At 42.5% G+C, this 24,070-nt stretch overlaps 4 protein-coding genes and 3 long non-coding RNA genes across 7 annotated transcripts; 3 read left to right on the top strand and 4 right to left on the bottom strand.

The window, feature by feature from the left end:
* Positions 1-355: 355 nt before the first annotated feature.
* Positions 356-3,162, top strand: LOC114453239 (enkurin-like). Its single transcript, XM_028433041.1, has 5 exons — positions 356-544; positions 2,081-2,226; positions 2,304-2,518; positions 2,605-2,751; positions 2,985-3,162. Exons 1-5 carry the CDS (start codon positions 465-467, stop codon positions 3,156-3,158), a joined length of 762 nt encoding a protein of 253 aa, XP_028288842.1. The 5' UTR covers positions 356-464; the 3' UTR covers positions 3,159-3,162.
* LOC114453242 (uncharacterized) lies at positions 2,547-3,508 on the bottom strand. Its single transcript, XR_003672424.1, has 2 exons — positions 3,376-3,508; positions 2,547-2,819 (listed from the first exon to the last, which is right to left on the bottom strand). It is a non-coding gene; the product is annotated as an uncharacterized LOC114453242 (long non-coding RNA).
* A 3,087-nt stretch (positions 3,509-6,595) lies between these two features.
* On the bottom strand, positions 6,596-9,462 carry LOC114453236 (threonine synthase-like 1). Its single transcript, XM_028433037.1, has 3 exons — positions 9,302-9,462; positions 7,664-9,059; positions 6,596-7,400 (listed from the first exon to the last, which is right to left on the bottom strand). Exons 2-3 carry the CDS (start codon positions 9,035-9,037, stop codon positions 6,597-6,599), a joined length of 2,178 nt encoding a protein of 725 aa, XP_028288838.1. The 5' UTR covers positions 9,038-9,059; positions 9,302-9,462; the 3' UTR covers position 6,596.
* A 494-nt stretch (positions 9,463-9,956) lies between these two features.
* On the top strand, positions 9,957-11,630 carry LOC114453237 (enkurin-like). Its single transcript, XM_028433038.1, has 5 exons — positions 9,957-10,217; positions 10,553-10,698; positions 10,776-10,990; positions 11,077-11,223; positions 11,457-11,630. Exons 1-5 carry the CDS (start codon positions 10,138-10,140, stop codon positions 11,628-11,630), a joined length of 762 nt encoding a protein of 253 aa, XP_028288839.1. The 5' UTR covers positions 9,957-10,137.
* On the bottom strand, positions 11,019-12,269 carry LOC114453240 (uncharacterized). The gene is made up of 2 exons (XR_003672422.1): positions 11,847-12,269; positions 11,019-11,291 (listed from the first exon to the last, which is right to left on the bottom strand). It is a non-coding gene; the product is annotated as an uncharacterized LOC114453240 (long non-coding RNA).
* A 3,626-nt stretch (positions 12,270-15,895) lies between these two features.
* On the top strand, positions 15,896-18,684 carry LOC114453601 (enkurin-like). The gene is made up of 5 exons (XM_028433552.1): positions 15,896-16,084; positions 17,603-17,748; positions 17,826-18,040; positions 18,127-18,273; positions 18,507-18,684. Exons 1-5 carry the CDS (start codon positions 16,005-16,007, stop codon positions 18,678-18,680), a joined length of 762 nt encoding a protein of 253 aa, XP_028289353.1. The 5' UTR covers positions 15,896-16,004; the 3' UTR covers positions 18,681-18,684.
* On the bottom strand, positions 18,069-19,030 carry LOC114453603 (uncharacterized). Its single transcript, XR_003672457.1, has 2 exons — positions 18,898-19,030; positions 18,069-18,341 (listed from the first exon to the last, which is right to left on the bottom strand). It is a non-coding gene; the product is annotated as an uncharacterized LOC114453603 (long non-coding RNA).
* Between the last annotated feature and the right edge of the window lie 5,040 nt (positions 19,031-24,070).

Here is a 24,070-nt window from a genome sequence, read left to right as displayed (position 1 = left end):
AAGTCGAAGGTACGATTTTAACGGGCGTTATTTTGGAAATCCATGAGTTCAAGACAATAAAGCAAAGACTAAACATTATGTGATTGTGTTTACAGCGACTGCTAAGTTGAAATCTAATATTAAAATCAGCCGGTGCTGATAATAGTATAGAACGTAGGCCAGGTCCTCCTCTGTAGGTGTGTGTGCGTCTGTAGCTAAAACAAACCCATGGTATGCAGACCACTGTGCGGACAGAATATAAAGCAAGGAGCATAAAGGTTATACGTGACAGATCAGATATCATGGGAAGACATGCGTTCAAAAATACCTACTATACCAGAATGCAACACCTCCTCCGCAGGTTGCCTAGCAACTGTCCTGCGCTTGTGTTGGCAAACAAATTCGAGCAAGCTTTTCTTCAGGTTATTATTCGGCCACAGAAACCACTCAGTTGATTCGTACCTTTTGGGTTGAAATTATTCAACATGCCTGAAGGTGTGAAGCCGCCAGAAAGCATCTACAATTGCATTCCAGAGAAAGAGCGGAAGATTGAAAAACCCCCGCTGTGAGTTACATTATCTTAGCTAACTCACTTAGCTAGCCACCATGCTAATTTAGCTAACTACTTTGTTGTTTGCTGTTTACCCTCACACACACACACACACACACACACACACACACACAAAAGTATTTGATCTATGTTGGATTTACTCAACAAGGAGCTCACAATTGACTTATTTAACCCTCATGCACTGTTCGGGACATTTTTGTCCTCTGAGAGAAATTTTTCTGTTTATTTTGGCCATAACTTTGTCAATATGTGAACAAATTGAATAATTTTTGCTCAACAAGCTTAATTTTACATAATTTTTGTTAATATGATTTTAACATTTTTCATTGGTCAACAGTACACTGTGGGCAAATTCTACCCCCTAATGTGTTGTTCGGGACAAAAACGTCCCCTAACTTTAACAGTTTTAAAAATATATTAGATAAATATTTTTTTGAATTTTTTTTGCATTGACCTTTTAATTAACTTCAGTTCTAATCAACAGTAGTGAAAAAATCATTTTCCCCCAGGATTTTAACCCTTTAATCACCAATTTTATAAGGGGTGGTGCTGAAAATTGGAAAAAAAAGGCACAAAAAGGCTAATTTTTAATAGAAAAGGTGAATGTGGACTGGATTTTTTTTAACCTTTATTACAGTCTTGGTCATGTCAAACATCAGTAAAAAAATTGACTTTATTGCATTATTGGTTTTTGCACAGCACTGGATTTTCTTTTTTTCTCCCATTTTGTCCCATAGACTTACATTATAACCACTTTTTTTTGACTGCACAGCCATGGCACTACATAATCATGCATTCTTGATTGTTGGTGGTTTACCCTGTTGGTAGGAGGTAAAGTGTGATTTTTACAGTTAATATGGTCATTAAGTTGTTAACTGTAAAAATCACAAATTTTACCTCCTACCAACAGGGTAAACCACCAACAATCAAGAATGCATGATTATGTAGTGCCATGGCTGTGCAGTCAAAAAAAAGTGGTTATAATGTAAGTCTATGGGACAAAATGGGAGAAAAAAAGAAAATCCAGTGCTGTGCAAAAACCAATAATGCAATAAAGTCAATTTTTTTACTGATGTTTGACATGACCAAGACTGTAATAAAGGTTAAAAAAAAATCCAGTCCACATTCACCTTTACTATTAAAAATTAGCCATTTTGTGTGTTTTTTTTTCCAATTTTCAGCACCACCCCTTATAAAATTAAAGGGTTAAAATCCTGGGGGAAAATGATTTTTTCACTACTGTTGATTAGAACTGAAGTTAATTAAAAGGTCAATGCAAAAAAATTTCAAAAAATTATTTATCTGATATATTTTTAAGACTGTTAAAGTTAGGGGACGTTTTTGTCCCGAACAACACATTAGGGTAGTGTTTGCGAACAGTCCATGAGGGTTAAGTGACAGGAGTTGTGTTTTTTGGCTTAACTTTGTTTGTTATGAAAATGAAGAAATGATCAGTTGTATTCTTTTCTTGAACCTCTGAAATGATTTTAGTGACTGTAGTAATTGATTATTTGGGTCTGTTTGGTAAAGGTATATGTCAAAGCACAGGCCAGCTGTGCTTCTTGAGAGCAAGTCAAATAAGGATGCGAGGAGAACTATGGGACCGGCAAAAATAATGGTGTCGCCTCCTGATAACTACCTCAAGAAGCGCTCAACAGAGGCGAGAGTGTGTAAAAGTGAGTTCCCCAGTTAGGCTGTTTGATTTTCTTTTGAGTGTTGATTATCAGTTTCTTCCTTTTTTGCGTTCTTTCAGACACACCTCCCTCAAAGCACGTCCGCACTGTGAGAAAGCCACCAGTTCCTTTGAGGACTGAGGTCCCACTCATGGGAATCCCCACCAAGAAGGCCTGTTTAAACACAACTGTAATGGTGCCGAAGAAACCGCATCCTACAATTGTAGACAGCAACAAAGGATCCAAGCAGCTCCTTGAAAACTCAGGACTTGTCCCAAAATACAGCCGTAAAAAGGTGTTTTCTTGAATTACTCAATACATGGTTTAGTTACAACAGTTTTATTTCAAAACATGTCTAAAGTTTCCTCCTTCTGTTTGCAGGACTATGGTCAGGTGCCTGAGTACCTGCTGCAGCGCAATGAAGAAGAGCGAATTGCTCAGGAGAGGCACGAGGACTTTCTGAAGGAGCAGAGGGAGCAGGCATCCATGAAGAACCTGTCAGAGGAGGAGCGTCAAGCTGTCCTGGAGGTACCTAAAAACATGGCTACACAGCGGCAGTCCTTTTTTTCTGAAACAGCAGGGGATCATTCAGGCACCTGGAACCAGTGAAGAAGCACAGGAAATGAACAGAATGATTCCATTACTTTAGGGAGAGGAATGAACCTTTTCAGCATCCATCAACTATTGCCAGTACCTTTTATTGACTCCTGTTTACTCTATAAAATCTCTGAATCCTGATATTTATCTCTCTGTCCTTCTAGACCCTGAAGAAAAACTGGGATAAGGTGCACCATGAGTACCAATGCCTGCCTCTCATCATTGAAACCCTGTCGAGGAAAACCCATAAGCTCCGACTGGAGGAGGCCATGACGCAGCTGGAGAGGGACATCAACCTCTTCGAGAGGTTCAAAACCATCTACATACCCAGCAATTAATACATTAAAGGGGTCAGATTTACTCCAATAAATGTCTCTACCATTCTTCCATTGACATTACACATGTATGGCTCAGACTAACAAAGACACACTTTCAATGATAAATCTATCTTTGATTCTTTATTGATTAACTAAACATCAAGGTTTAAGTGACGATGATGATATATAATCATCATATATAGAATCACTGTGGCAGAGAAGTTACACAAAGCGTCACCTTCCTCCTCCAAGAAACGCTGTCCACCAACTGCTGCCAGTTTGGCAGACACAGGCATCTTCCATGTCGGTTCCAGAACGTCATCATCCACATCTATGACAGGCAGCCCCAGTTTGTGGGCCACAATCTTTCCTACGGTGGTTTTCCCTGCTCCAGGAGGACCCATGAGGAGGATATTCTTGTCCCCCTGGCAGGCGGGTTGGGTGTGCTCTCAGTAAACCCATTCAGGAATCTAATAAGAGCCTCTCCCCCTGCGAAGGACAACAGTTAAACAGGCTTTACTAAGACCTATGAGGCTGCGACATACGTGTGCAGTTAGCACAGAACACTTAACCTACAAGTTAAAGTAGGTATTTAGAGTCTGCAGTCTTCTTTTTTTATTTAATATTACTGAACTGACAGCCTCCTGCTTTCTTCAGAGAGCTGCGACAACTTTCCACGTGTTTTGCAGCTTGTATAACAAAGTGACGTTACATTATTTCGATAAGGTTCATTTGGTCTTCACCTATTTATGAACTATGATAGAATTCTTTTTAGTCAGACCTGTGTCTTGTGTTAGTTCATAAATAGGTGAAGACCAAATGAACCTTATCGAAATATTACGAACAAGTTTTGGACAACAATGTGTCAAAGATTTCCGACGCCTGGAGCAGCTGGAACAAAAAAGGGCACGCTATCGCAACCACCTTAAATTCAACCTGAGATGCCGAGACGAGGGAGTAACACCACCAAGCTTGGAAGTAAAAAACCCCATCCCAACCCAAAATGCAAATAGGATAATAGAGAAAACCCGCACAGCGCTCCTTAAAGAAAGGATACGCTGCACGACAAGCAAAATAACCAACATCAACACAGAGATAAAAACACAAACGGAAGCTTTCAGACTGAAATACCCCACGGAAGAAAACACACAGAAACTCGTAAAAGAACACCTGAGGCAGACGCACGAAATATTTTTTGAACGGACAAAGGTAAGACACATCAAAAAACTGGACAGACTAATAACACGAAAACAACATAGAAATAAGGACACAGACGAAGCGGAAAAAGAAAAATGGGTCAAAAACATCTCACAACATAGCAACATAGGGTATGCATTTTGACTGTGTTGTTAGATCACAGCTTCTTCTTCATTTTTTCCTTGAATTAATAGAGTCTGTGTTGGACCTGTGTTGTTTTATTTCCAGTTGCTATATTTGTTTGGGTTTAGGCATCCAAACTACTTGGTTAAGTAACAACAATATGATTTAGGTCACATCTGTGAGGGGATCATGCGAGGGAGTTTTCTTCTTCTGAATGATTAGGGAGAGAATATAGGTCGCCGCTCGCCGCTTGCTCTGCACAAAGGTTAATGTGTGTCAGCACCACGTGTTGTCTCCAGATGAAATATGTGGTGTTTTAAGGTAATCAGAGTGCAGGGATGACATCACTGTCACGCTGTGAGTGTCGGGTCATTTTATAAAAAAGTCTGTGAAAGATAAATACACTATGTAGCGCTCTAACGTTCATGTATTTATGTAAATCTGACCACCAAAAGCTGGTAAGATGGCAGCGGGGTAGGGGGCTGTGGGGGTCTGATGTGATGTTAATCAGGATCTCTCACTACCTTTTTATTCTAAACACTGGCAATTATGTTAGGCAACTGCCAATAATGTAACAGAGGTCTTTGGAGTGTTGAGACCATAATTAGTGGCGGTATTTTTCGGCCAAGATTTTTTATGTTTTGTGTTCCTCCTGTGGGTTTTGTTCTTGGCAGAGTGGAGGAGCTTCTGAAATGTATTTAAACTGTCAAGGGACAGTAAAAAAATCACACTGAAGCAACGCTAATAGGCATCACTGGGGATGGTCTGAAGCTGGATGGAGTCAGTTCATTTAGAAAAGTCACTTATTATACAAAGGAGCTTCACGTAACTACGAGATGAGTACTCAGAATGTGTCTTTTGAAACCTGATGGCTCTGCTCCATTGCTGTGTCAGTTATAATCTCAGAACATGGACAGAAAATGAGCTGGATGCAGGGATCTTTACGAACAGACCCCTCAATTCAACCCGCCTCACTGGATCTTCTCTCCAAACTCCTCGGATGCCTTAATTTCCTCCTCTCTCTTTTCTATTTCCCTCCACTGTGAACAGAGCAGTTTCCATTATGCCACAGGTTCACATTAAGGAGATGGGAACAGGCTGGTATCTGCAATTATCCTTGCTCAGCCAGCCGTGGGTCACTAGGTGCCGAGCAACAGCTGGCTCTCTCTTCCCCCTCGCCGCTCACACATACGCACAGATCCATGCACCTGCACACCACCCTCCTCTGCCTGCAGACTCCTTCCCACCCATTCTTCACATTCACCTGCCAAGCAGTTTGATTAATAAGGCCAGCGCTCACAGCGAAGCAAACCGCAGCCGCAGATGGGAGGAAGGAACAGAGAACTAGCACAGAGTCGGTACAGAGAAGACTACAGTATGTGACCACATACTGTGAAACACATTCTTGCATAGCAAAAAAAAGAAGTGATCCGTCATCTTGTCAGCATGGAAGGCACAGGAGTACAGCCAACAGTGTGAGTGACACACTGCTGCAGTTAGACAGTGATCCAGATCTGAGCTGAGATTTTTCAAAATAAAAGACAAACACTGGCTCTTTTTTATGCTGTAGGCTAATAGTGACACATTGTACAGTGACAATAATGACACTTTTATGGAGGCAACAGGTTTAGTTTTGTTTGTGTAACTTTAAATGAACTCTTACTGATAGCTTAGCTTAGTTAGCCTACAATAACAGAGGCTAGCTAACTGTACTAGCATGTTGTGTCACTAGAAGTATGTTGTTTTGAGGCAAAGTGTAATCAAACCTTTTATTAACTGTTTTTAAATCATGTTTATGAGCCTATAAACAGCATGTCTAACATTAGCTTAGCCAGTTACTTCAGCTAGCTAGCTGAACCCGACATTTGTACAGTTTTAGTCTCTCCAGCTGGTGTGATGCCTTTACTTTGATGTTTATAAATCTCCATTAGAAACAGCAACTAGGCTAAGCTAACACATACTTAGTGGTTCATATTAGCCTTGCTGGTTAGCATACTTGGAGCAGCATAAAGGTCAACAAACATAAATTTTTATTTACATCACTGACATGGCCTAATAACACAACAGCACATTGGCACAGAGCTAACAGACACAGTGTGCTTAGTAAATATGGATTTAATCAATTTATGATGGACTAATCTAAATAACTTTCAGGAAACAGTCCTGTATCATGCTCTCCACTTCTTCTACCATCACGCTGTAATCAGCCTGACAAACAGTGTGTTTCGTCCTGCCGCCCTCCTTCAGGCACTGCATCATCTCTCTGTGCATTGTCGGTGTGGATGCACTGAGCTCCAGTGTCTTCAGCTGCTCCACAGGATCCTCTGGAATATTTTGGATTTGTAAAGCTTTGAACACAGCGGGAGCAAATTTTCCATAGTGAGCAGTAGAACAAAGCACCACAGGGCAGGAGCCGTCCTGCAGCCTATCAGACACGACTTTTGCCACGGCGGTGTGTGTGTCCATGACGTATCCCGTCTGAGTGTGAGTGCTCTGGATGGCGGCCAAGCAGTCTTCCTCTGAGCACCAGCTAGCCAGCACTTCCTGCTGCATCCTGCCAAGGAGAGGCTCAGGAACCTGAAAGTGCTGCTGTCTGTCTAAACGTGTGAACAGGTCCTTGACGAGGCGACCGCAACCGCCTGAGACGTGGTAGATAAACCTCTCCAGGTTGGAGGATTTCAGGATATCTATAGCGGGTGAGCTGGACAGCATGAGAGGCCGTCCACGCAGATCATACTCGCCGGTGGTGATAAAGTCTGTGATGACACGGTTGTGGTTGGATGCGCAGATGACTTTTCTTATCGGAATGCCCATTTGCTTGGCGTACACAGCCGACATGGCATTGCCAAAGTTGCCAGTGGGGATGCAGATATCGATGGGCTCTCCGAACTTGATAATACCATCTCTGCACAGATCCAGATAGGCAGAGGAATGATAGACCACCTGTGAGAGGAGGAGAGGTTAACAGAACTCAGTGTGATATAAACATAGGAAAATAACATGTAAATCACAGTGTAGCAGCTCTGCAACTGAAAATACAGCCTAAAAAAACGAAAAACGAAAAAAAGTGCTTCTCCAGAGGAGGGCGCTGCTGTTTTATAGTTCAATTTTCTTTCATTCAGCATCAGATGCTTGAGTGTACATTACCGGACACCGCAACATGATCTGTTACTTGGTTCCCCCTGACTCAGATAATTCAGGCTCACCTGTGGCAGCAGGCGTGCCCAGTTGATGGAGTTGGCGGTGCTCAGGACTGTCCCGAACTCCACAGCGAGATGCCCCGTCAGTCCTGACTCACCAAACATCCTCTTAATGGTTCTCTGACAGAAGTCAAAGTCCGACAGGACGCCGACAGCTCTGGCATTTCCCTCCTTGTAGCTCGTCATCTGCAGCTTCTGAATCTCACTCACTCCTCCCTCTGGGAAAAACACCAGCACGCCGGTCCGAGTTCCGTCGGCACCGCTCAGTCTGCTGAACCCACTGAGCACTGCGCTGCCGGTGTCTCCAGACGTGGCTACCAGGATGAGGTAGTTGCACATAGGTGGGAGGCAGTGTGTGAAGAGCTGAGGCATCAACTGTAAAGCCAGGTCTTTGAATGAGGCGGTGGGGCCATGAAAAAGCTCCAGAACGTACTGATTGTTGACGAGGTGTTTCATAGGCGCGACTGCTTCTGTTAAAAAGTTTGATCCATATGCATTGAATATCATTGTTCTAAGATCCAGAGCAGACACGTCCAGTGGGTGGATGCACTTTTCGAGTAAAACTAAAGCTCGTTCAGGGTACGACATGCCAGCTAATCTCATCCACTCACGTGCATCCATCTTTGGGAGGCCATTTATGGGAACATAGAGGCCTCCGTCTGCTGCCAGACCTTCAACAACCACGTCACTGAAGTGTGTTTTCTGATTGGACAAACCTGCACTGTCACACCTTGTTGATACATAAGTATCTTCATCGTGGTTCTGATATCTCCGTACAGCCTTCAGCACCTTCTCCGCCACCTCCTCCACCGTGTCTCCTGTTCCACACAGCACCCGCACATCCAGCCATTTCTCATAAAACTGTGTCCTGTACAGCAGAATATCCTTCATGGGTACCCCTGCCTCCTGACCCACTATCCTGTTCACCTTCATCCTTGTGAGCCTCTGTATGATGTCCTCACTGTCTACATCCAAGTAGACAACCAGCCCATTCTGTCTGATGTGCTGCATCGCCTCAGCATGAAGAGGGTTTGAGCCTGTCAGGGACACAACACACCCAGAGGCAGAGAAGTTACACAAAGCGTCACCTTCCTCCTCCAAGAAACGCTGTCCACCAACTGCTGCCAGTTTGGCAGACACAGGCATCTTCCATGTCGGTTCCAGAACGTCATCATCCACATCTATGAAAGGCAGCCCCAGTTTGTGGGCCACAATCTTTCCTACGGTGGTTTTCCCTGCTCCAGGAGGACCCATGAGGAGGATATTCTTGTCCCCCTGGAAGGCGGGTTTGGTGGACAGCCATGATTTTGGTGTTGATGCGGAGCTCAGGCAGAATCTGGCAGTTCTTAAAGCAAGCTGGTGTGCTCTCAGTAAACCCATTCAGGAATCTAATAAGAGCCCCCTGCGAAGGACAACAGTTAAACAGGCTTTACTAAGACCTATGAGGCTGCGACATACGTGTGCAGTTAGCACAGAACACTTAACCTACAAGTTAAAGTAGGTCTTCTTTTTTTATTTAATATTACTGAACTGACAGCCTCCTGCTTTCTTCAGAGAGCTGCGACAACTTTCCACGTGTTTTGCAGCTTGTAAATAACAAAGTGACGTTACATTGTTATTCATAGTTTTAGGCAAGACGCTCACCTCAGGTCTTGGCTTTGTGTCCTCAAATCTCGTTGACAAATGTCTCAGCAAAGTCACAGCTTATTTTGTTGAATACTATGAAAGAAAGAATCACTTTCAGGCACATTATTCCGCAGGCTCCATAAACAACTACGGCCAGCTCGGAGGGACAAATTTAATCACTACGGAAGCGCAGTAGGAACCAATTCCCCCTGCGTTTGTTAGTTATGCATTATAATTATTTACAGAAGCTACATATTACACAGCACATTGAATCAATACGACTGTATAATTTAGGGCAACAAATGTGCTTTTAATCGCGAAAGAAATAAATATAAAACTGATTGAACGGGTGCTGCGTTCAAGTGCTCGGTTAATCTCGTAAATCATTGTTATAGTGTGAAAGTACGATTTTAACGGGCGTTATTTTGGAAATCCATGAGTTCAAGACAATAAAGCAAAGACTAAACATTATGTGATTGTGTTTACAGCGACTGCTAAGTTGAAATCTAATATTAAAATCAGCCGGTGCTGATAATAGTATAGAACGTAGGCCAGGTCCTCTGTAGGTGTGTGTGCGTCTGTAGCTAAAACAAACCCATGGTATGCAGACCACTGTGCGGACAGAATATAAAGCAAGGAGCATAAAGGTTATACGTGACAGATCAGATATCATGGGAAGACATGCGTTCAAAAATACCTACTATACCAGAATGCAACACGTCCTCCGCAGGTTGCCTAGCAACTGTCCTGCGCTTGTGTTGGCAAACAAATTCGAGCAAGCTTTTCTTCAGGTTATTATTCGGCCACAGAAACCACTCAGTTGATTCGTACCTTTTGGGTTGAAATTATTCAACATGCCTGAAGGTGTGAAGCCGCCAGAAAGCATCTACAATTGCATTCCAGAGAAAGAGCGGAAGATTGAAAAACCCCCGCTGTGAGTTACATTATCTTAGCTAACTCACTTAGCTAGCCACCATGCTAATGTAGCTAACTACTTTGTTGTTTGCTGTTTACCCTCACACACACACACACACACACACACACACACACACACACACACACACACACACACACACACAAAAGTATTTGATCTATGTTGGATTTACTCAACAAGGAGCTCACAATTGACTTATTTAAGTGACAGGAGTTGTGTTTTTTGGCTTAACTTTGTTATGAAAATGAAGAAATGATCAGTTGTATTCTTTTCTTGAACCTCTGAAATGATTTTAGTGACTGTAGTAATTGATTATTTCGGTCTGTTTGGTAAAGGTATATGTCAAAGCACAGGCCAGCTGTGCTTCTTGAGAGCAAGTCAAATAAGGATGCGAGGAGAACTATGGGACCGGCAAAAATAATGGTGTCGCCTCCTGATAACTACCTCAAGAAGCGCTCAACAGAGGCGAGAGTGTGTAAAAGTGAGTTCCCCAGTTAGGCTGTTTGATTTTCTTTTGAGTGTTGATTATCAGTTTCTTCCTTTTTTGCGTTCTTTCAGACACACCTCCCTCAAAGCACGTCCGCACTGTGAGAAAGCCACCAGTTCCTTTGAGGACTGAGGTCCCACTCATGGGAATCCCCACCAAGAAGGCCTGTTTAAACACAACTGTAATGGTGCCGAAGAAACCGCATCCTACAATTGTAGACAGCAACAAAGGATCCAAGCAGCTCCTTGAAAACTCAGGACTTGTCCCAAAATACAGCCGTAAAAAGGTGTTTTCTTGAATTACTCAATACATGGTTTAGTTACAACAGTTTTATTTCAAAACATGTCTAAAGTTTCCTCCTTCTGTTTGCAGGACTATGGTCAGGTGCCTGAGTACCTGCTGCAGCGCAATGAAGAAGAGCGAATTGCTCAGGAGAGGCACGAGGACTTTCTGAAGGAGCAGAGGGAGCAGGCATCCATGAAGAACCTGTCAGAGGAGGAGCGTCAAGCTGTCCTGGAGGTACCTAAAAACATGGCTACACAGCGGCAGTCCTTTTTTTCTGAAACAGCAGGGGATCATTCAGGCACCTGGAACCAGTGAAGAAGCACAGGAAATGAACAGAATGATTCCATTACTTTAGGGAGAGGAATGAACCTTTTCAGCATCCATCAACTATTGCCAGTACCTTTTATTGACTCCTGTTTACTCTATAAAATCTCTGAATCCTGATATTTATCTCTCTGTCCTTCTAGACCCTGAAGAAAAACTGGGATAAGGTGCACCATGAGTACCAATGCCTGCCTCTCATCATTGAAACCCTGTCGAGGAAAACCCATAAGCTCCGACTGGAGGAGGCCATGACGCAGCTGGAGAGGGACATCAACCTCTTCGAGAGGTTCAAAACCATCTACATACCCAGCAATTAATACATTAAGGGGTCAGATTTACTCCAATAAATGTCTCTACCATTCTTCCATTGACATTACACATGTATGGCTCAGACTAACAAAGACACACTTTCAATGATAAATCTATCTTTGATTCTTTATTGATTAACTAAACATCAAGGTTTAAGTGACGATGATGATATATAATCATCATATATAGAATCACTGTGGCAGAGAAGTTACACAAAGCGTCACCTTCCTCCTCCAAGAAACGCTGTCCACCAACTGCTGCCAGTTTGGCAGACACAGGCATCTTCCATGTCGGTTCCAGAACGTCATCATCCACATCTATGACAGGCAGCCCCAGTTTGTGGGCCACAATCTTTCCTACGGTGGTTTTCCCTGCTCCAGGAGGACCCATGAGGAGGATATTCTTGTCCCCCTGGCAGGCGGGTTGGGTGTGCTCTCAGTAAACCCATTCAGGAATCTAATAAGAGCCTCTCCCCCTGCGAAGGACAACAGTTAAACAGGCTTTACTAAGACCTATGAGGCTGCGACATACGTGTGCAGTTAGCACAGAACACTTAACCTACAAGTTAAAGTAGGTATTTAGAGTCTGCAGTCTTCTTTTTTTATTTAATATTACTGAACTGACAGCCTCCTGCTTTCTTCAGAGAGCTGCGACAACTTTCCACGTGTTTTGCAGCTTGTATAACAAAGTGACGTTACATTATTTCGATAAGGTTCATTTGGTCTTCACCTATTTATGAACTATGATAGAATTCTTTTTAGTCAGACCTGTGTCTTGTGTTAGTTCATAAATAGGTGAAGACCAAATGAACCTTATCGAAATATTACGAACAAGTTTTGGACAACAATGTGTCAAAGATTTCCGACGCCTGGAGCAGCTGGAACAAAAAAGGGCACGCTATCGCAACCACCTTAAATTCAACCTGAGATGCCGAGACGAGGGAGTAACACCACCAAGCTTGGAAGTAAAAAACCCCATCCCAACCCAAAATGCAAATAGGATAATAGAGAAAACCCGCACAGCGCTCCTTAAAGAAAGGATACGCTGCACGACAAGCAAAATAACCAACATCAACACAGAGATAAAAACACAAACGGAAGCTTTCAGACTGAAATACCCCACGGAAGAAAACACACAGAAACTCGTAAAAGAACACCTGAGGCAGACGCACGAAATATTTTTTGAACGGACAAAGGTAAGACACATCAAAAAACTGGACAGACTAATAACACGAAAACAACATAGAAATAAGGACACAGACGAAGCGGAAAAAGAAAAATGGGTCAAAAACATCTCACAACGCCGCCTAACAAAGATAGAAATAGACGTCCTGTCTCGCGGACTTAACTATGCTGTCACACCAAACAAAATACCACACGAAGAATTCATCCTAGCCACCGTATTAGCGTGTCAATCCATACCGGACCAGGGGAAAAAAGCAGAGCTAAGGAACGAGATAGCAGGTATTCTAAAATCCGCAAAAATACCACCAGCTAACATAACAAAAGAAGAAGCCAAAGCAATTAAAACATTGGCACAGGACAAGAGCATCACAATCATACCCGCGGATAAAGGTAGGACAACAGTCATTATGGACACTAAGCACTACGAGCAACAGATGGAAAACATGTTAAAAGACACTGAAACATATGAACCGCTCAGAAAGGACCCCACAGAAGAAAAGAAAAGGACACTCAAAACACTACTCAAACCATTACTACAGGAAGGTAAAATAGATAAGAGCACATACAACCACCTCATGCCCACAGCCAGTATCACACCACGAATATATGGCACACCCAAAATCCACAAACAAAACACACCACTACGCCCAATAGTGGACAGCATTGGATCAGTAACATACAACCTATCAAAAGCACTAGTTGACCTCATAAAACCACTACTAGGCCTCACCGAACAACACTGTAAAAACTCAAACCAGTTAGCGCAGGAACTCAGGGACACCACAGTACACCCGGACGAAATATTCATATCACATGACGTAATATCCCTCTTCACCAAAACACCAGTAAACGTAACACTGCAGATAGTAGAGAACCGCCTCAGGACAGACAAGACACTACACAAACGGACCAATCTAGCAGTTAACGACATAACCCGGCTGCTACATTTCGTATCCACATCCACATATTTCCAATTCAGGGGTATTTTATACAGACAGAGGGAGGGCTTTGCAATGGGGGACCCACTCTCAGCCATCATGAGTGGTTTTTTTATGGAGGACCTAGAAGAGAAGGCCATCTGCACGGCACCTGCACAATGCGGTCTCAAAATGTGGAGGAGATACGTGGATGACATCCTGGAAAAAATAAAAACTGGCCACACACAGGAGTTAACAGACCACCTCAACAAAATAGACAGCACAGGAAAAATCAAATTCACACACGAGGAGGAAAAAGACAGTACGATAACCTTTTTGGACATAAACATCACACATCTACAGGACGGCAGCATAAAAATCAAAATTCACAGGAAACCCACACACACCGACCAATACCTGTTATGGACGTCTGAACACCCCACCGCACACAAACTCTCCGCCGTACGAACACTATTCGACAGAGCCACCATGATCACAGACCCACAAGACAGACAGGAGGAGGAAAAACACATCATAAAGGCCTTAAAAAAATGCCAGTACCCCATGTGGGCAATCAAAAAAGGAAAACAACAAATCGACAACAGAAAAAACAAAGAAAAAAAGAGAAACACAAACCAAAAACAAAATAAAACAATGGTGACACTCCCCTACATCCGTGGAATAACGGAAAAAATACAAAGAGCAATGAGTAAACACAACATCAATACACCCGTCAAAACACATCGTAAACTCAGACAACTACTGGTGCACCCAAAAGACAAGATCGAACCGGACAAAAAATGCAACGTCATATACGAAATACCCTGCCTGTCCTGCAATAAAACATACATCGGTGAAACAGGAAGATCATTCAGCACACGGAAAAAAGAACATAAAACAGAATGTGAAAAGGAATCAGCTGGGATGAGCACAAGGGCAACAAAACAGAAAGCACAACAAGAAAACCTGAAATCAGCAATCTCGGATCATTGCAAAAGAGAAAGGCACATTATGGACTGGGATGGGGCAAAAGTGATCGGAAACGAGGACAACAAATTCAAACGGTGGATTAAGGAAGCCATCGAAATAAGGAAGCGGGCCAATAGGACAATGAACTGGGACGAGGGAACTTTTACACTGTCCCACACCTGGAACACTGTCCTGAGGAGACCAGACTGCTGTCCCACACCTGGGACACAGCGCTGAGGAAGCCGGACTACAGGTGGCGCTGTTCCCCCACTACCTGGAGTAGTGGGAGAATGGCGCCACAACCTGCATAAGATCAGCTGGCAGACACGTCACGTAACATCATGTGACTTCTGAGGAAGACTGCAGGAAGTAGTCGAAACATGTCAAGGTAAAACACGAGACACAGGTCTGACTAAAAAGAATTCTATCATAGTGACGTTACATTGTTATTCATAGTTTTAGGCAAGACGCTCACCTCAGGTCTTGGCTTTGTGTCCTCAAATCTCGTTGACAAATGTCTCAGCAAAGTCACAGCTTATTTTGTTGAATACTATGAAAGAAAGAATCACTTTCAGGCACATTATTCCGCAGGCTCCATAAACAACTACGGCCAGCTCGGAGGGACAAATTTAATCACTACGGAAGCGCAGTAGGAACCAATTCCCCCTGCGTTTGTTAGTTATGCATTATAATTATTTACAGAAGCTACATATTACACAGCACATTGAATCAATACGACTGTATAATTTAGGGCAACAAATGTGCTTTTAATCGCGAAAGAAATAAATATAAAACTGATTGAACGGGTGCTGCGTTCAAGTGCTCGGTTAATCTCGTAAATCATTGTTATAAAGTCGAAGGTACGATTTTGACGGGCGTTATTTTGGAAATCCATGAGTTCAAGACAATAAAGCAAAGACTAAACATTATGTGATTGTGTTTACAGCGACTGCTAAGTTGAAATCTAATATTAAAATCAGCCGGTGCTGATAATAGTATAGAACGTAGGCCAGGTCCTCTGTAGGTGTGTGTGCGTCTGTAGCTAAAACAAACCCATGGTATGCAGACCACTGTGCGGACAGAATATAAAGCAAGGAGCATAAAGGTTATACGTGACAGATCAGATATCATGGGAAGACATGCGTTCAAAAATACCTACTATACCAGAATGCAACACCTCCTCCGCAGGTTGCCTAGCAACTGTCCTGCGCTTGTGTTGGCAAACAAATTCGAGCAAGCTTTTCTTCAGGTTATTATTCGGCCACAGAAACCACTCAGTTGATTCGTACCTTTTGGGTTGAAATTATTCAACATGCCTGAAGGTGTGAAGCCGCCAGAAAGCATCTACAATTGCATTCCAGAGAAAGAGCGGAAGATTGAAAAACCCCCGCTGTGAGTTACATTATCTTAGCTAACTCACTTAGCTAGCCACCATGCTAATTTAGCTAACTACTTTGTTGTTTGCTGTTTACCCTCACACACACACACACACACACAAAAGTATTTGATCTATGTTGGATTTACTCAACAAGGAGCTCACAATTGACTTATTTAACCCTCATGCACTGTTCGGGACATTTTTGTCCTCTGAGAGAAATTTTTCTGTTTATTTTGGCCATAACTTTGTCAATATGTGGACAAATTGAATAATTTTTGCTCAACAAGCTTAATTTTACATAATTTTTGTTAATATGATTTTAACATTTTTCATTGGTCAACAGTACACTGTGGGCAAATTCTACCCCCTAATGTGTTGTTCGGGACAAAAACGTCCCCTAACTTTAACAGTTTTAAAAATATATTAGATAAATATTTTTTTGAATTTTTTTTGCATTGACCTTTTAATTAACTTCAGTTCTAATCAACAGTAGTGAAAAAATCATTTTCCCCCAGGATTTTAACCCTTTAATCACCAATTTTATAAGGGGTGGTGCTGAAAATTGGAAAAAAAAAGGCACAAAAAGGCTAATTTTTAATAGAAAAGGTGAATGTGGACTGGATTTTTTTTAACCTTTATTACAGTCTTGGTCATGTCAAACATCAGTAAAAAAATTGACTTTATTGCATTATTGGTTTTTGCACAGCACTGGATTTTCTTTTTTTCTCCCATTTTGTCCCATAGACTTACATTATAACCACTTTTTTTTGACTGCACAGCCATGGCACTACATAATCATGCATTCTTGATTGTTGGTGGTTTACCCTGTTGGTAGGAGGTAAAGTGTGATTTTTACAGTTAATATGGTCATTAAGTTGTTAACTGTAAAAATCACAAATTTTACCTCCTACCAACAGGGTAAACCACCAACAATCAAGAATGCATGATTATGTAGTGCCATGGCTGTGCAGTCAAAAAAAAGTGGTTATAATGTAAGTCTATGGGACAAAATGGGAGAAAAAAAGAAAATCCAGTGCTGTGCAAAAACCAATAATGCAATAAAGTCAATTTTTTTACTGATGTTTGACATGACCAAGACTGTAATAAAGGTTAAAAAAAAATCCAGTCCACATTCACCTTTACTATTAAAAATTAGCCATTTTGTGTGTTTTTTTTCCAATTTTCAGCACCACCCCTTATAAAATTAAAGGGTTAAAATCCTGGGGGAAAATGATTTTTTCACTACTGTTGATTAGAACTGAAGTTAATTAAAAGGTCTATGCAAAAAAATTTCAAAAAATTATTTATCTGATATATTTTTAAAACTGTTAAAGTTAGGGGACGTTTTTGTCCCGAACAACACATTAGGGTAGTGTTTGCGAACAGTCCATGAGGGTTAAGTGACAGGAGTTGTGTTTTTTGGCTTAACTTTGTTATGAAAATGAAGAAATGATCAGTTGTATTCTTTTCTTGAACCTCTGAAATGATTTTAGTGACTGTAGTAATTGATTATTTCGGTCTGTTTGGTAAAGGTATATGTCAAAGCACAGGCCAGCTGTGCTTCTTGAGAGCAAGTCAAATAAGGATGCGAGGAGAACTATGGGACCGGCAAAAATAATGGTGTCGCCTCCTGATAACTACCTCAAGAAGCGCTCAACAGAGGCGAGAGTGTGTAAAAGTGAGTTCCCCAGTTAGGCTGTTTGATTTTCTTTTGAGTGTTGATTATCAGTTTCTTCCTTTTTTGCGTTCTTTCAGACACACCTCCCTCAAAGCACGTCCGCACTGTGAGAAAGCCACCAGTTCCTTTGAGGACTGAGGTCCCACTCATGGGAATCCCCACCAAGAAGGCCTGTTTAAACACAACTGTAATGGTGCCGAAGAAACCGCATCCTACAATTGTAGACAGCAACAAAGGATCCAAGCAGCTCCTTGAAAACTCAGGACTTGTCCCAAAATACAGCCGTAAAAAGGTGTTTTCTTGAATTACTCAATACATGGTTTAGTTACAACAGTTTTATTTCAAAACATGTCTAAAGTTTCCTCCTTCTGTTTGCAGGACTATGGTCAGGTGCCTGAGTACCTGCTGCAGCGCAATGAAGAAGAGCGAATTGCTCAGGAGAGGCACGAGGACTTTCTGAAGGAGCAGAGGGAGCAGGCATCCATGAAGAACCTGTCAGAGGAGGAGCGTCAAGCTGTCCTGGAGGTACCTAAAAACATGGCTACACAGCGGCAGTCCTTTTTTTCTGAAACAGCAGGGGATCATTCAGGCACCTGGAACCAGTGAAGAAGCACAGGAAATGAACAGAATGATTCCATTACTTTAGGGAGAGGAATGAACCTTTTCAGCATCCATCAACTATTGCCAGTACCTTTTATTGACTCCTGATTACTCTATAAAATCTCTGAATCCTGATATTTATCTCTCTGTCCTTCTAGACCCTGAAGAAATACTGGGATAAGGTGCACCATGAGTACCAATGCCTGCCTCTCATCATTGAAACCCTGTCGAGGAAAACCCATAAGCTCCGACTGGAGGAGGCCATGACGCAGCTGGAGAGGGACATCAACCTCTTCGAGAGGTTCAAAACCATCTACATACCCAGCAATTAATACATTAAAGGGGTCAGATTTACTCCAATAAATGTCTCTACCATTCTTCCATTGACATTACACATGTATGGCTCAGACTAACAAAGACACACTTTCAATGATAAATCTATCTTTGATTCTTTATTGATTAACTAAACATCAAGGTTTAAGTGACGATGATGATATATAATCATCATATATAGAATCACTGTGGCAGAGAAGTTACACAAAGCGTCACCTTCCTCCTCCAAGAAACGCTGTCCACCAACTGCTGCCAGTTTGGCAGACACAGGCATCTTCCATGTCGGTTCCAGAACGTCATCATCCACATCTATGACAGGCAGCCCCAGTTTGTGGGCCACAATCTTTCCTACGGTGGTTTTCCCTGCTCCAGGAGGACCCATGAGGAGGATATTCTTGTCCCCCTGGCAGGCGGGTTGGGTGTGCTCTCAGTAAACCCATTCAGGAATCTAATAAGAGCCTCTCCCCCTGCGAAGGACAACAGTTAAACAGGCTTTACTAAGACCTATGAGGCTGCGACATACGTGTGCAGTTAGCACAGAACACTTAACCTACAAGTTAAAGTAGGTCTTCTTTTTTTATTTAATATTACTGAACTGACAGCCTCCTGCTTTCTTCAGAGAGCTGCGACAACTTTCCACGTGTTTTGCAGCTTGTAAATAACAAAGTGACTGTAAGAGCCAGTTAAGTTAATTTATATGTAATAATAATTTAGTTTAAAAAATGTGAAGCAAATAATTTTATTTGAATTATAAAGACCGTTGCTAAAATACATAATTTAACAATTAAAATATGTTAAAGAATTTTTGTTATAAATACGTCATGCTGTCATAGTTTTACGTTACAGTCAGATTGCAGCTAGACACGTAAGAAGCAACACAGTTTTTTGACCGAGCGTACCTTGTCTATTGTATTGTATTTTTTTTGTGTGATTTTAGTAAATCTTGGAAAAGAAGATTCGGTCTCGCTCGCGTTTCTTCAAACTACTGGTTGTTAGGAAGCTGCAAAATTGGGACAGAATTAAAAAGCACAGGAGTGCCAATACATTAGTCAAAAAACTAGCTTATGTCCTATGGAGCCTCGCTGGAGCGCTTTGTAACGCGGCTTGTGTGGAGAGCTGGCCAGGAGAAGTTGCGACTAAACGGGCAATCCACTGCAGCATGTGATAGAGAAGCACTCCGTAGCAGTGAGTATTGTGAAGAAAAGACGTGATACGCATGCATGAAGAATGTTTTGTTCGGAGGAAAACGAAGTAAATGCTCTAACCGCATGTCAGCGAGCTGATTCTCTGCCCCTGTGAGAACGCATGTGAGTAGCAAGAGTGGATTCAGTCGATGTGGAGAGTGTGATTTTGAAGAGGTTGTTTGCACATAGTTCGTTTGGAAAGGCATTTTTAAAGAAAGTGCTTTAAACTTTGTGCATGCAACGTGAGCATTACTCCGCGAGTGGAACGATGGCTGATGAAGATGAAACGATATGCGGTGAGGAGGCAGAGGGGCGGGGAAGATCACGCAAGTTAACAGAGAAGGGTTTGGAGGAAAGGTTGCAAAGGCTCACAGCATCGAGGAAACGAACTTTTCGAGCCCTAGCAGGCCAAATGAAGGAGATAGAGGCAATGAGAACTGACACTCAAACTGTACAAAATGTGAAGGACATGTTGGAAACTGAATTTGAACCGTCTCTACATGAGTTCATTAGACTCAACAAAGAAGTTGGCAATTTGTTAACAGAAGATGAAAAAATGTTTGACCATGTTGATTGGTTTGAACCAAAACTGGAACTGTTTAATGCTTTTAAGAGGACAACTAAAAGATGGGTTGCAGATGTGCAAGAATCCATAGAGAAGGAAACTGAGCAGCCAAGAAAACATGATGGAATAGATGAACATCAAGAGGCTGTTTTACCAAGTGATAGTATTTCGCAGATAGGGGTCAGCAGTGCTGCAAAGGCTCACACATGCAGATCTCATGTGACTCGTGCATCAAGCACTTCATCTGTATCGTCCACACGTGCTAGGCAGGAAGCAGAGCATGCTGCTTTGCTGGAACGCGCAGCAGCGATGAAGAAAAAGCGAGAACTTGAATTTGAGGCAACAAGAATTAAGCAGCAGTTTGAGTTTGAAACAGCTAGACTTAAGGCTGAAAAAGAGGAGTTAGCGATAGAGACTGCATTAGCTGAAAGCCAAGCAAAACTGAAGGTGCTTACAGAATATGAACGCTCTGAAGATGGTGCAAGTAGTTATGCATCAATGCAGAAACCAAGTGAAAATGTGAAGAAGGAAAGAGTTAGCACTGCGCTACCGACACAAGCTAATGTGAATGTTCATGTGCCAGCACAAGTGCAGCACTCACGAATACCACAGCAGCTACAACCCGTCTCACATCAAAGACTTAGAACGCAAACTGACAGAGGTGATGACATGTTGACAGTCATGCAAAAACAGAATGTGATCACTGAGCTGCTTGTAAGGCAACAGCAGCTTTCTCAACTGCCAACTAAGGATATTTCTGTTTTCAAGGGTGATGCACTTCAGTATAAATCGTTCATGAGGGCATTTGAGCATGCGATTGAGCAGAAGACAGACAATGATCAAGATAAATTGTACTTCTTGGAACAGTTTACTGATGGTGAGCCTCAAGAACTGGTGCGCAGCTGTGCTCACATGTCACCTAACAGAGGTTATGAAGAGGCAAAGCAGTTACTTCATAAGCATTATGGGGATGAACTGGTGATAGCCAACGCATACATTGATAAGGCACTCAAATGGCCACAAGTGAAGTCAGATGATGGAAAAGCATTGAATGCTTATGCAATGTTTCTGATTGGATGTCGTAACTCTATGGAGGACATTGAATATTTAGAAGAGATGGATAACCCTACAAACCTGCGGACAGTGATATCCAAACTGCCTTACAAAATGAAAGAAAGATGGCGTGCTGAAGCTTTTGATCTCAAAGAGAGAAGAGGAAGAAGAGCAAGGTTTGCTGATTTGGTTGCTTTCATAGAACGCCAGGCCAAGATAACTATGGATCCTCTGTTTGGTAATATCTCAGACAGCCGTACAAACACGGTTGGAAAGATGACTCAAAGGGAAAAGCAGCCGGCAAGGAAAGAGGTTCGTGGAAGCAGTTTTGCAACCAGTGTTGCTGCTGAAAGTAAAGCACCTCAAGTAACACCTGTCAAGCCTGCTAACATAAGTAAAATAGTGAATGCCTTTGCTAAACCATGTTTGTATTGCCAGCAGTCTCACACGCTTCTTTTATGCAATAAGATCAAAGGTCAGCCACATAAAGAAAGAGTGGAATTTCTGAAATCAAAGGGCTTATGTTTTGGATGCTTGGTTCCTGGCCACCTTAGCAAGTTTTGCAAACGGCGGTTAGAGTGCAAAGAATGTGCATTAAAACACCCTGACATTCTGCACAAAGTGAGTGAGGATTGTTCTGTTTTACCAGAAAGTAAGGATGGAGCACAAAGTAAAGAAGGGTCGTGTGTAGAAGTTCCCATCACGCAAGAGTCCTGTGGTCTCACGGGGGCTGGAGAAGCTGAATGTGTGCTGTCGATAGTACCAGTAAAAATCAAGTCAAAGAATAGTGATAAGCACATTGAAACTTACGCTCTTCTGGACCCGGGAAGCACAGCAACATTCTGCACAGAAGACCTGCAAAGGAAACTGAATGTAAAAGGGAAGCCCACTAGAATACTTCTTAGCACCATGGGTCAAGATAAATCAGGAAAACAAAAGGTGGTGAACAGTTTTGTGATATCTGGCTTAGAAGTGTGCGGACTGGAAGACACCATGTTCATTGAGTTACCCGAGGTGTTCACTCATAACAACATACCTGTTCATGCTGGAAACATACCCAAACAGTCAGATATTCAAAAGTGGCCTTATCTTCAGGAAGTCAGGTTGCCAGAGATAAAGGCTGATGTAGGCCTACTTATTGGAGTTAACTGTTCAAGAGCCATGGAGCCTTGGCGCATCATTAATGGACAAGACGGAGGTCCTTATGCAATGAAAACAGCTATTGGCTGGGTGGTGAACGGACCTGTAAGAAAGGACCTGAATGACTCAAAGAATAAGCCGCCTCATTACTCAGTGAACAGAATCTCTTTGATGGAGATCGAAAAGTTACTGGTGCAACAGTACAATACTGATTTTCCAGAGCGCAACTATGATGATAAGGAGGAAATGTCTCTGGAAGACAAGCAATTTTTGCAGTCTGTGGAGAAGACGACAATCTTTGAGAAAGGACATTATAGCATTGGGTTGCCATTCAGGAAGGAGAACCTTCAAATGCCCAATAACCGTTGTGTGGCAGAACAACGTGTAGCATGTTTGCTCAGGAAGTTTAAAAAGAATCCTGAATTCTTCGATGACTACAGGAGTTTCATGGAAACCATCATTGATAAGGGATACGCTGTCCAGGTTCCGACAGACCAACTGAACAGAGATGACAACAGGGTGTTTTACATACCGCACCATGGTGTTTATCACCCGAAGAAACTAAAGTTGCGGGTGGTGTTTGACTGCACTTCCTCATACCAGAATAAGTGCCTGAATAGTGAGTTGCTACAGGGACCTGACCTGACCAACACATTAATCGGAGTGCTTTTGAGATTTCGTGAGGAGTCTGTAGCGGTAATGGCAGACATTGAGTCAATGTTTTACCAAGTCAAAGTGCCAGGGCATGATGCAGACTTACTCCGTTTTCTTTGGTGGCCCAATGGCAATTTGGATGAGCCAGCGGAGGAGTTTCGGATGACAGTGCACCTTTTCGGAGCTACTTCTTCTCCAAGCGTAGCCTCATACGCACTGAAAAGAACTGCAGAGGATCACAAAGATCTTGCATCCCCAGATGCTGTCCAGACAGTACTGCGAAATTTTTATGTAGATGACTGCCTGAAAAGTGTGCCTACTGATGATGACGCAATAACCTTAGTCAGCGACCTTCAAGCTTTGTGCAGCAGTGGAGGGTTCACCTTAACAAAGTGGATGAGCAACAGCAGAAAGGTGTTACTGTCCATCCCAGAAGAACACAGAGCCAGTGAAGTGAAAGACCTGGACTTACGACACGACACTCTGCCAGTAGAGAGGGCACTTGGTGTGCAGTGGGACACAGAAACTGATACTTTCACCTACAGTATGAAGCTGCGAGACAGACCAAAGACCAGAAGAGGGATTTTGTCAGTCATCAATTCCATCTACGACCCTCTCGGCTTTCTGGCCCCGGTCATCTTGCATGCTAAACTTTTGTTGAAAGAACTCTGTAAAGAGAAGCATGGATGGGATGAGAACATTGGAGAAAAGCATGCGGAAGACTGGGAAAGATGGATGAAGGATGTTACTCACCTCTCCAACTTTCATGTCAGTAGGTGTCTTAAACCCACCA

The sequence above is a fragment of the Parambassis ranga genome, chromosome 20, assembly GCF_900634625.1.
Source record: "Parambassis ranga chromosome 20, fParRan2.1, whole genome shotgun sequence".
In the NCBI taxonomy this organism is placed as follows: domain Eukaryota; kingdom Metazoa; phylum Chordata; class Actinopteri; family Ambassidae; genus Parambassis; species Parambassis ranga.
The sequence above is the reverse complement of the archived record's forward strand: the minus strand, read 5'-3'. Positions and strand labels throughout refer to the sequence as shown.